Raw genomic sequence first — 12,882 nt, 5'->3', positions numbered from 1 at the left:
TACAATGACAGAAACAGGACAAGACAGAGCTAGTGTCCAGACTCTGCCCCCAAAACAAGAATTTACAAGACCAGAGTGGCAGAACCCTGACAAAAAAAATTGAAGAGATGAAAAAAAGGAAGGTGTAGTTCTGCAGTGAAGGCCAAGACTGCAGCTGAAATCTCTTAGTAGTTCTTCAGCAACCCTCTGCCCTTCCTCAGTGTAAATGAACATCAGCTGCTTCAGTCCAACATCTACATTAGCAGGAGGATGAAGATGAAACCAGGGTGCACATTTCAGCAGGACAATGATCCAAAACACAGCCAAGGACACACTCAGATACTTTCAGAGAAAGAAACTCAAGCTCAGCCAATCACCTGATCCGAATCTAACAGAAAATACAGAATAAAGGTCAGATTTGATAGACGAGACCCACAGAACCATTAAGGGCTCTATTTTGACGGTCCATGCGCAAAACGCAGGGCGCAAACTCTTTCAGGGCGTGTCAGAACGCATTTTTGCTAATTTAAGGACTGGAAAATCCGCTTTGTGCCGCGGCGCATGGTCTAAAAGGGTTGAGTTTATTTTCTTAATGAGTTACAGGTGTGTTTTGAGAATAAACCAATTAGAGTCTCATCTCCCATTCCCATTAAGAGTCAGCTGCGTTGCGCCATAAGCGCATTCGCTATTTACAGGACGCAAAGTAAGTCTAAGTGGAAAAAATGAGCATTTCACAAGCAAACAGTTGACAGTTAAGAGTTTTTTAACAGAAAACTGTTAAACAGAGCATCTACTGCGTGAGAATGAGAGATAATGGATCACTTTCACTTTCGCTCTTGGATAGGGAAACCTTTACGCACAGACATCAATTAGTCTATAAATAATTAATTGCGTTTGTTAAGCGCAAATATTCGTTTCAAAACTATTTCTAAATTCAGTTCTAATTTCCAGCAAACGAATAAATGAACAATAATGACCAAGTGTGCTCAAAATACTGAGTTATATCCTAATACACATGCTGTGCCCCATATGGTCTAAAACCTGACAGGTGGGCAAATCTAAGCTTGTTTTTAATAAAACAAATATAAATATGGATATAATAAATAATACTGCTAATAATAATAACATTATACAAAAGCAAATTGTTATGAATGAACTGAAAAAGCCTCCCGAGATGTAGAAGACATAAAAGCAGTGATTTTTCATATTTATGTAGGCTAGAAAATAATATGTTTTGTAATAATTTAATCCTTTATATTTATATCCTATATCTATTCTTATTATATCCTGTATATATCCTTAATATTTACATTTTTTCATATGTAAAGATATTTGCCTATTGCTCTCTTGTGCGTATTAAGCAGTGTGTAAGCGAGGCGCAACTCTGCGCTGGAGTTTAGACCGGGTTAGTTTTGGTCTAATGAAAAATCTACTATAGTTTCTCAAAATAGCAACGCGCCAGCGGTCCGCCTCAGAACGCCTTCAGAACCACAACGCCTACATGCGCACAATTGAGCGCTAATGCATTTGCTAGTCAAACAGCGTAGCGCAACGCCTCAAAACGACTCTTGCGCCAAGCTGAAACTACCAAAAGACTATTGCGCCGCGTCTTGCGCCACACTGCCCCGGGTGTATGATAGGGCCCTATGATTCTGACACTCTGTTGATGTCTGTGAGAAACTCACACCTGAACAATGCATGTGACTTCATTCTCCATAATAGAGGTGTCTTTAAGCTGCACCAAAACAGCCTTTGAGATGAAGTATTAGATACGCTTCAGTAGTTCTGTGCTTTCCCGTTCTGTCGTTTCACTTTTAGTACACAGAATTTTTTTTTATGTTTGTATTGTTTGAGTTTTTACCAAAATCTGCTTTAATTCCATGTCAACAGCTCCTTTAAAGATATTACTCCCAGGAAAAAAACATGACAATGCATGCAATACTTATTTTCCCTGCTGTATGCTGAGCTCTGTCTAATATATATGTGTCTTTATTGTGTGTTTATTGGTAGAAACACATTTGTGCAGCACCACCTGTTTTTCATTCCTCCTCATGAGCCACTTTCTGAAGCAGATCCAGAATATTTGCTCTGAATATGTCACGGAAAAATTACTGGAATTAAAAACACATGTCATTTTGAGTTACAACACTGTATTACTACCATTAAAATTTGACCACAATTTATTGATCCGCATGCTGTAAAACTTGTTCTATTCCTAATAATAAAGTGATGTAATAATCATTATGCAAACCGCTTTACACCCAATTAATTATGCTTACACTATTTTAGGTCAACTACCTAAATATTTGGTTTGACCACAGCGGTGTCTGACGTCAGTATGTGATTTGCTCATAAACAGTCCTCCGGTTATGAATGCACACGTTTAATTCTGTTTTTCTTGTGTTTTGCAGAATGCTTCGTGTCTAAGTGTTATAATGGAGGGACGTGTAAAGAAGCGCTTTACTCCAGTGACTTCATCTGCCAGTGTCCGCCCGGCTTTACAGGCACACAGTGTGAAATCAGTGAGTAGAAAAATACATGTTTATTAGTAATAAAGGCGACCAATTATGCCCCTTTCTACAAGATGTAAAATAAGTCTCTGATTTTTGTGTTTGTGTGTGAAGTTTCAGCTCAAAATACCACACAAATACGGTTTTCCAACTCTCTGAAACTGACCATTTCAGGCTTTGATCGTAATTGTGGCATTTTGGAGACTGTCGCTTTAAATTCAAATGAGATTGTGCTCTTTTTAAAATAGGTTGGCACTTCAGATCCCTTTAATTCATGGAATAAAATCACTGTCATAAATATTTTGTGCGTAAATAAAATTCACACATCCGTAATTATAAAATCGTACAGGAAAACGGAACGTACTCATAATTTTACGAGGGTACAATTACAAAATCTGCGATTAGAACAGACACAAATACGACATTTTCTTTGTCTGCTTGTATATGACTGATAAATTTACGATGGGTGTACTTTACAAACACGAAATACAGTTTCACCATGGACACGAAGTCCTGATTATGAATACGAATCAAACAGCGACACTCCACTGTCAAAATTACGTCATCGCTGTCACAGGCATTGATAAACAAGAGATACTGATACTGCGCTTGCTGCCTGTAATGTTAACTTACATTGTGCTAGCTCACTATCCTCGTCCCATTCTTAATTTTGATCTGTAAAATGTCCAAGAAACACAGCGAAAATGCACCTCATTAAGTCTCAACCTTTATTACAGCTCATGACGGACATTTCTCAAAAAGGCAATAACAAAACTCTTAAGGCTGATTTATACTTCTGCGTCAAACGTCGGCGTATGCTACAGTGCTGACGCATAGCCCTTCGCCGTGGCCGTCGGCGTCGCTGACGTGCACCTCTCAAAAAATGTAACTACACGTCGCAACGACGCCTAGCGCAAGCTCTGTGATTGGTCGGCTTGGTAGCGCTGACGAGTCTGGGCGAGACCGAGAGCCATGCGAATGGCGCGAGCCCAATGGAGCGATTGTTTACAAGTGTGGAGTCCCGTGAAGGAGCTCCGGATGGAAAGTTTTGTTTTGTGTTTATCTCATAGTTAAAGTTGTTGCACGTCCGCCAGTTCCTGCCTCAAAATGAGCGAGTTTGAGCCACTTGTACATCCAGGAAGTGTTTAGGAAAAGCAAAACAGCAGCGAAGAAACTCGACACAGAGGAACATTTACACCTCACTGCCAACTAGCATTTCGGAATTGTCAATGCAGACCAACAGAGACAGCTTGCAGAGGTATAAATGCACAGCTACGCGCGTTGCATGCGCCGTGGGTTACGCCGGTCTCTTGACGCAGAAGTATAAACCAGGCTTTACCTGATACTGTGTGTGAGGGCTCTGAGTGCCCAGCAGGCACGTCGTTGTGATAGATGGCTCTCGCTTGTTTATTAATGCCTGTGACATAGGTGACGTAATTTTGACAGTGGAGTGTCGCTGTTTGATTCGTATTCGTAATCAGGACTTTGTGTCCATGGTGAAACTCGTAAATTTATCAGTCATATACAAACAGACAAAGAAAACGTTGTATCTGTGTCTGTTCGCAGATTTTGGAATTGTACCCTCGTAAAACTACGAGTACGTTGCGTTTTCCTGTACGATATTATAATTACGAATGTGTGAATTTTATTTAAGCATGAATTATTTAAGACAGGGATTTTATTCCATTTTAATTTAGCACAACAGCAGATTCAAAAACAGTACTGACGTTATATCTGTGTGAAAAACTGAAAATGTGTGCAGAAGTGTGTCCGAAAACGGTAATCTATGTTCATCTAAAACTCCACATCTATAATCCTCTTAGTCTATGCTGACGTTATCTTCAGCAGCTCTCTTATGCTGTGTTCACATTAGACGCGGAACGGGCGGATAAATCACGCTATACGCGCGTAAATATCCGCGTGAACACTTGAGGTTACTCGCTGCATTCGCGCATCAAACCCCGCTTCGTTTGCACGTCAAATTTGCTTCATTCGGGCGTCAAATTCACTTCAGAACAGACGAGGATTCACGTAATGGGCAGGCCATCTGTCTGCCCGGTGACTCCAGCATCATTTCTAAATGGCTAACATGGATTTTATTAAGAAGAAAAATATGTTTTATTAAGGCTGAAAAACAGCGTCAATACGTTTAGGGTTGTGTCTGAGCCCACTAGATCTGTTCAGATCTGCATCCAGCTCTGTGAGCTCATGAACTCCTCCAGAAACTATTCCTGGATGATGGAGGCTTTCTGCGGTGCTTCTGACTGAGTCAAGCCCAGTTTGATGCACTGTTCCCCTGGGACACCAACAACAGGCGTACGTCACAATCACGCCCCCACAAGAGCACACTCTTGATTGGTTAACGTGGCGCGAATGTCCGCTTAAGTTCAGATTTTTGAACTTGAGCTATTTGCTCAATTCAAGCTAAATGCTCAATTCTCGATGCGCCATTTGCACCGCACCATTTGCGCGTATCGCGTCATTCGCGCAATTCACATCATTCGTGCCACGACATTCACGCATATCGCGCCACTGGATGTCTATTCACGCGTTTGCATTGACTTAACATGTAAATCACTCTTACTTGATGTGCCTTCCCTGCTGCTGTTAACACAGCATAATGGTTAATGGACAGATGGCTGCTTCTCACTCAGGGCTGCTGTTTATGCTAATGAGAGAGATGGTCACTAGTGGGCGTGGCTTTTGCCCTCTGATGACACGTACAAAAGAAGAATGTCAATCAAAGTGTTTCTGTAATTATCAAGTCCGATTATAATAAAGTAGAGTTAACACATGTTTACCATTGCTTATAACTGCTTATAATCACACACTGCCGACACAACTGTATTTATCCCCTTATAAAAGGGATTTTTGCGTAATAGGTGCCCTTTAATACTGCTGTTCATCAATATGTTTAGAGCTGTTCAGTATAGCTAGGTTAACTTACTGTTTTTAATAGTGTTAGTTGGTCATGTGGTTAGTCAAATCTAGTATTTCTTAGTAGTGGCTATTTTTCTGCTGTTGTTATTACTGTAAAATATTGTATATTAGACAAAATACTGAAAAATATTGTAAAATGTTTATTTTTTTTTACTTCAAGAACCTAGAAGGGCTGAATATTGTTAGTTTTGAGTAAAATGTACTATTTTTTGTTATTGTTAATCACAGTAAAAATTGTATAATAGACAAAATACACAAAAATCAGGTGATTTAGTGAGTTATTAAAAATCTTGTTGATTTTTTTGGATCTCAAAACCAAAGTCCTGGGACTGAATAATGTTTGTTGCTGAATAAAAGTCACTATAGTTCAGTATTGATAGATTACAGTAAAATATTGTATAATGGGGTATATGCGGAAGCATGCTAATAGGACTTTTATTTTGCCATTAACCAGGATTAAGCGCTTCCGGCGAACTGAATGCCAATGCAAAATCCGGTGCGTTTAAGGTCTGTTTTCTTTAAAAATCAGCGATCTCCATTAGCTGAGTGATATTCGATTTAAAGTGGGTCTCAGATTGTACAAGAAACACTGCATTAAATTACATTTCCCCCGCCATATCTTTATAATATGAGCATTTATTTTACCCCAGTGTATTCAATGGAGCTTCTGCGTTAGTCTGCCGATTCTGACAGGCGCGTGCAAGTAAACGGCTTTTTGTCTCGTTTTACGCTTGAGTAACTAAATAAATGCTAAAGTTTATTTAACTGAATGTATTTTAATGACATTACAACATCGATGCTGTATAAGGAACCGTATAAAATGGAAAAAAGTTCACAATAACAGGTCACCGGAAGTGTATCAGCATGGGAACAGCACTAGCTCGGCATATACCCTGTTTATTATTTCTGATACTGATAAATAGTAGTAATGTTAATATAAGTAGTTGCCAGTATTTTAAACTTATTTCTATTGTATTTTTTACTAGTATAGCTTTATTTTTTTCCAGCAATGTAGTCAAAAATTCAGTTAGCATAACCTATTGCTTTTTTTGTGTTGTTAATTGCTAGTACTGTAAGTTCAGTGTAAATTACTTGTAAGATAGTCCTTTAAGTAGCTTAGAGATAATGTTACCATTATTAGTTGCAGTCAGTCTCAATTTGAAATAATTTTTTTAGATAAATTAACCGAAGCATGTTTTAATAAGAATATGTATTATGAACACATTGATCTTGTGCAGCAATTTAATTCTGTAATTTGATCATCTGATATATTTTCTCTACTGGTATCTTTACGAACAAACCAGCACAATCTTTGGAGTTGCTAGCTGCTAAATTGAGCTCACTAAAATCCTACAAACAGACACCTGCACCAACTGCAACACATGTCGCATCTCTACACAGTATTTCCTCTCCAGTTTACTGCAGTGCTTTGAATTCAGCAAAGAGCTGCATGTATTGATCTCCTGTTGTTCATTTGTCTTCACATTCCGCATCATCATGACTGCACAGGCTTGCATCTTCTGTCTGCTACATTTACAGTCAAACCCCAATCCATTCACGCTGTATATACCTCTGGCAAATTCTGACTTTAAGATGTTTTTTAAATGCAAATAAAAGCTGAGAAATATATTTTTTATCCACAATGATGCGATGATCTTGTTATGTTTTGGGAGATGTGTGCTTTAGGTCAGAGTTTGCCATGGGTTTGAACAGTATGTGTCTTGACTGTACATGCATATGAATGAGAGTCTGTGCTTCTGTTAGATACTCTTGAGAGATGCTCCAGAGGTCAGGGGTTGGGATATCGAGGCTCGTGGAGCGTCAGTTCGTCAGGAATGGAGTGTATTAACTGGAACTCCAGCTCTCTGCGAGGGAAGAAGTTCACTGCGAGGAGACCAGAGGCGAGCACACTGGGTCTGGGGAACCACAACTACTGCAGGTGCTGGAGCTGGAGCTCACGCTGTATTCTTAATGCATGCACTTACGCCCCATTTACACGGGGCTTCAGCGCCAATGCGTGACTGAAGGCGTGTCTGAAGTTGGGGCTGAAGCGATCGTCATAGAAGCGTCAGCCAATGAAATTCAGTCAGCAATAGGCCAATGTCTAGCTGGTGTATTTGCATACAGCAATCTGATTGGTTGACGCTTCCGACAACGCTTGAAAAGTTGAGTTAGTCCCAACTTCTACAGTGAGCAACGCCTCTGAAGCGGCGCCGACGGATCCACAATGCAGACGCCCCGTGTGAATGGGGCATTACTGACCAAACATTGATATGTGTGTTAGGGATGCACAATACTGGGGATCATATTTTCAACATCTTACTTAATAAGTGCTAATAAACAATTAACATCTTGATAATAGGCAGGAAATAAGCCTGTAGTTAATGCTGTGACCATTATTATAATGCTTATTTAAGATTATATGAATAATTTGCTTTGTGTTTTATTGATCAGGAATCCAGACGGAGACTCTAAACCTTGGTGTTATGTATATAAAAAGGCTCAGATCTCATGGGAGTTTTGCTCTTTACCGACATGTGTAATAGGTATGCACGCACACACACACACACATTTCTATTCATTTATTTTCCTTTAGCTTAGTCTCTTCATTCATCAGGGGTCGCCACAGCGGAATGAACCGCCAACTACTCCAACGTATGTTTTACACAGCGGATACCCTTCCAGCTGCAACCCTGCACTGGGAAACAGCCATACACTCTCACATTCACACACACACTCACTCATACACTACTGCCAATTTATAGCAAATGTGTTTGGACGCCAACACGGGGAGAACATGCAAACTCCACACAGAAATGCCAACTGACCCAGCCAGGACTCGAACCAGCGACCTTCTTGCTGTGAGGCGACAGTGCTAACCACTGAGCCACCGTGTCTCCACATTTCTTAGTTTTTATACATTTCGATTCAGTTTAACTTGCAGTACTTGTAGATAATCCGAGTGAACACAACACGTTTAGTGTTTACATAGCTAACGTTTTAGTCTTGTGCAAAACTCTTAATAATAGATGATAGCGCTGTTAAAATGTAATGACGCTCAACAAATATTTTAACGTTGCTTTAACTTATTTTAATAAGTTAATCATTCATTCATTTATTTTATTTTCGGCTTAGTCTCTTTATTAATCTGGGGTTGCCACAGCAGAATGAACCGACAACCGACAAAAAAATTTATTTTTAAAGATTTTTGCTGCTTGTTCAAAATACTTATTTAAAATGAGCTAAAACAACACAATTATTCAGATTTCATTGCTACAACTTAACTTTTTTATGTCCAACCCACATAAATTTGTGAAAAGTGTCAACCTAAAGTTAACCTAATCGATTTGTGTCGGGACAACATGAATGAATTGTGTGGAGCCCTGCATTTTTTACAGTGCATCCAGCATATGTTCTATGCAGCGGATGCAACCTAACACTGGGAAACACCCACGTACACTCTTTCACACACACACTCATACGCTAAGGCCACTTTAGTTTATTCAATTCCCCTATAGCTCATGTGTTTGGACGGGTCTTTAGTGTTTACATAGCTAACATTTTTGTCTTGTGCGAAAAAATCTCTGTGTGGAGTTTGCATGTTCTCCCTGTTGGCGTGGGTTTCCTCCAGGTGCTCCGGGCCCCCCCACTAGTCCAAAGACATATGGTATAGGTAAATTGAATAAACTAAATTGTCCATAGTGTATGAGTGGGAATGTAAGTGTGTATGGGTGTTTCCCAGTGTTGGGTTGCAGCAGAAAGGGCATCCGCTGCGTAAAACACTTGCTGGATACGTTAAGGTTTAATTTGCTGTGGCGACCCCGGATTAATAAAAGGACTAAGCCGAAAAGAAAATGAAAATGAATGAATATTGACTTCCAAACCATACAAATGCAACAAATAAAAGTAAATATTATGAAGAATTCAAACCATCTTCAACATAATGATGATCATACTACATATGTTTATGCAGAAAATATGCTTTTGTATATAATGATCATGCTCTCGACTGATGTGTTTGTCTGTAAAAGTGTGATTTTTTTTTTTTTTTTTTTTTCACGCCACATAATTTTTAAATAATTTTTTTAATACTAATAAAATTTTTTTATATTATTTAAGTTCGTTTTTAGTGACTTTTAATGTTTAGGTTTTCATTTTTTCTGCATTTAAAATTGACAGACCAATAGTTTTAGTGAAGTGCAATATCTTTATGATAAGGTTTTGCTGCTCGTTCAAGCTACTTATTTAAAATGAGCTGAATCGACACAATTTTTGAGTTTTTTAGGGGACAACTTAATCGTTTCATGTTCAAACTTCAAATTTTAAAATCAATTAAGTTAACATAATCGATTTGTATTGGAACAACATAAAGGAATTGTGTGGAACCCTGCATTTTTTACTGCGCATAGGCAGACATGCATGTCGAAACAGTAAGTGTGTGTAATGTTGTCTATTGTTGCATCAGAACCGTGTCTCTGGAATGTGCTCAGAGCAATTTGTTTGTGTTGTGAACAGACACTGAATGCAAAACCATACAAATGCAGCAAATGAAAGTAAAAATTATAAAGAATTCAGACCATCTTCATCATAATGATGATCATACTACATATGTTTATGCAGAAAATATGCTTTTGTATATAATGATCATGCTCTCGACTGATGTGTTCGTCTGTAAAAGTGTGATTTTTTTTTTTTTTTTCCCACGCCACATAATTTTTAAATAATTTTTTTAATACTAATAAAAATGTATTATTTTATTTAAGTTCATTTTTAGTGACTTTTACTGTTTAGGTTTTCATTTTTTCTGCATTTAAAATTGACAGACCAATAGTTTTAGTGAAGTGCAATATCTTTATGATAAGGTTTTGCTGCTCGTTCAAGCTACTTATTTAAAATGAGCTGAATCGACACAATTTTTGAGTTTTTTAGGGGACAACTTAATCGTTTCATGTTCAAACTTCAAATTTTAAAATCAATTAAGTTAACATAATCGATTTGTATTGGAACAACATGAAGGAATTGTGTGGAACCCTGCATTTTTTACTGCGCATAGGCAGACATGCATGTCGAAACAGTAAGTGTGTGTAATGTTGTCTATTGTTGCATCAGAACCGTGTCTCTGGAATGTGCTCAGAGCAATTTGTTTGTGTTGTGAACAGACACTGAATGCAAAACCATACAAATGCAGCAAATGAAAGTAAAAATTATAAAGAATTCAGACCATCTTCATCATAATGATGATCATACTACATATGTTTATGCAGAAAATATGCTTTTGTATATAATGATCATGCTCTCGACTGATGTGTTCGTCTGTAAAAGTGTGATTTTTTTTTTTTTTTTTTCCCACGCCACATAATTTTTAAATAATTTTTTTAATACTAATAAAAATGTATTATTTTATTTAAGTTCATTTTTAGTGACTTTTACTGTTTAGGTTTTCATTTTTTCTGCATTTAAAATTGACAGACCAATAGTTTTAGTGAAGTGCAATATCTTTATGATAAGGTTTTGCTGCTCGTTCAAGCTACTTATTTAAAATGAGCTGAATCGACACAATTTTTGAGTTTTTTAGGGGACAACTTAATCGTTTCATGTTCAAACTTCAAATTTTAAAATCAATTAAGTTAACATAATCGATTTGTATTGGAACAACATAAAGGAATTGTGTGGAACCCTGCATTTTTTACTGCGCATAGGCAGACATGCATGTCGAAACAGTAAGTGTGTGTAATGTTGTCTATTGTTGCATCAGAACCGTGTCTCTGGAATGTGCTCAGAGCAATTTGTTTATGTTGTGAACAGACACTGAATGCAAAACCATACAAATGCAGCAAATAAAAGTAAAAATTATAAAGAATTCAGACCATCTTCATCATAATGATGATCATACTACATATGTTTATGCAGAAAATATGCTTTTGTATATAATAGTCATGCTCTCGACTGATGTGTTTGTCTGTAAAAGTGGGATTTTTTAAAAAAAAAATTTCACGCCACATAATATATATTTTTTTATTATTCTTTTTTAATAATATTAAAAATAGATTATTTTATTTCAGTTCGTTTTTTAGTGACTTGTGTTTTGTTTAGGTTTTCATTTATTGTGCATTTAAAATTGTCAGACCAATAGTTTTAGATAAGTGCAATATCTTTATAATAAGGTTTTGCTGCTTATTCAAACTACTTGAATCTGAATCGACACAATTTTTTAGTTTTTTAGGGGACAACTTAATCGTTTCATGTTCAAACTTAAAATTATACAATAAATCAAGTTAACATCATCGATTTGTGTTGGGACAACATTAGGGAATCATGTGGAACCCTGCATATTTTACAATGCAGACACAGACATGCATGTTGAATTGATGTGTGTAATGTTGTGTATTTTGTATTGTTCTGTCAGACCCGTATCTGGAGTGTGCTCAGAGATCAGGTCAGACCTACAGAGGGACGAAAGCCATCACACGCAGCGGTCTGAAGTGTCTGCCGTGGGATTCACCCGCTGTTTCTCATAAAATCTACAACGCGTGGAGATCTGATGCCAGAGAGATGGGCATCGGCAGTCATAACTTCTGCAGGCAAGATCAATTATTACTGCTTCAGCATTAGCTGCACAACACTTACAGTTGAAGTCAGAATTATTCGCCCTGCTGTGAACTTCAGGTATTTTCCAAATGATGTTGAACAGATTCAGGAAATTTTCACAGTATTTCCTCTAATATTTTTTCTCCTGAAGAAAGTCTTATTTGTTTTATTTCGGCTAGAATAAAAGCATTTTTTAATTGTTTTAAACCATTTTAAGGTCAATATTATTAGTTTTATTAATATTAGATTTGAAGTCTTTATTGTCCACATATGTACAAATACATCTTTGGCCTCACAAAATGTTACTAAACATCATCAAATATCACAGATACAAAACACAAACACAAAGCTTCCAACACCACAGATTACCAACACACAACCAGGGCTGGATTAACATAAGTGCTAGGTGGGGCTGAAGCACCAGGGCCCTCGGAAGAAGGGGGCTCTGGATTGGCTCAATAATTAATTTGCGGTTTATAAATCTGTGTCTATTAAATGCGAAGCGCCTGATTGCCATTCACTGGAAAAGTACTCATGCTCCATCTTTGTCACTCTGGATTAAGGAAATGTCTTCCTGTATAGCAATGGAAAGGTTGACTTAATCAATCAAACAAAAAATGCACATATTCTACAGGATTTGGGACTTCTTCCTTAATTATTTAATAACAGTGGACTGACTGTTTAGTAATCCCAAACAATGTGACTGTTAAAATACACTGTGTTTGTAATGACTAACTTTAATATACTTTCACTGGAATGTATATGTTGAAATGTCAATGTTTTAATGGTATTTATTTTTTATATATTTTTAATTTTTAACAAAATTGCCCTTTTTATTTTTATCTTTAAGTTTATTTTAGTTAAT

At 37.3% G+C, this 12,882-nt stretch overlaps 1 protein-coding gene across 1 annotated transcript in view; it reads left to right on the top strand.

Annotated features, from left to right (window-relative positions):
- The window catches only part of plat (plasminogen activator, tissue), a 49,533-nt gene that overhangs the window by 20,545 nt on the left and 16,106 nt on the right, over window positions 1-12,882 (top strand). Inside the window, exons 5-8 of the mRNA XM_002663051.7 lie at window positions 2,391-2,501; window positions 7,194-7,368; window positions 7,884-7,975; window positions 11,836-12,010. Of these exons, the coding sequence (XP_002663097.1) occupies window positions 2,391-2,501; window positions 7,194-7,368; window positions 7,884-7,975; window positions 11,836-12,010 (553 nt within the window). The remainder of the gene's footprint in view (window positions 1-2,390; window positions 2,502-7,193; window positions 7,369-7,883; window positions 7,976-11,835; window positions 12,011-12,882) is intronic.

This window comes from Danio rerio, chromosome 8 (assembly GCF_049306965.1).
Source record: "Danio rerio strain Tuebingen ecotype United States chromosome 8, GRCz12tu, whole genome shotgun sequence".
Classification (NCBI taxonomy): Eukaryota; Metazoa; Chordata; class Actinopteri; order Cypriniformes; family Danionidae; genus Danio; species Danio rerio.
The sequence above is the reverse complement of the archived record's forward strand: the minus strand, read 5'-3'. Positions and strand labels throughout refer to the sequence as shown.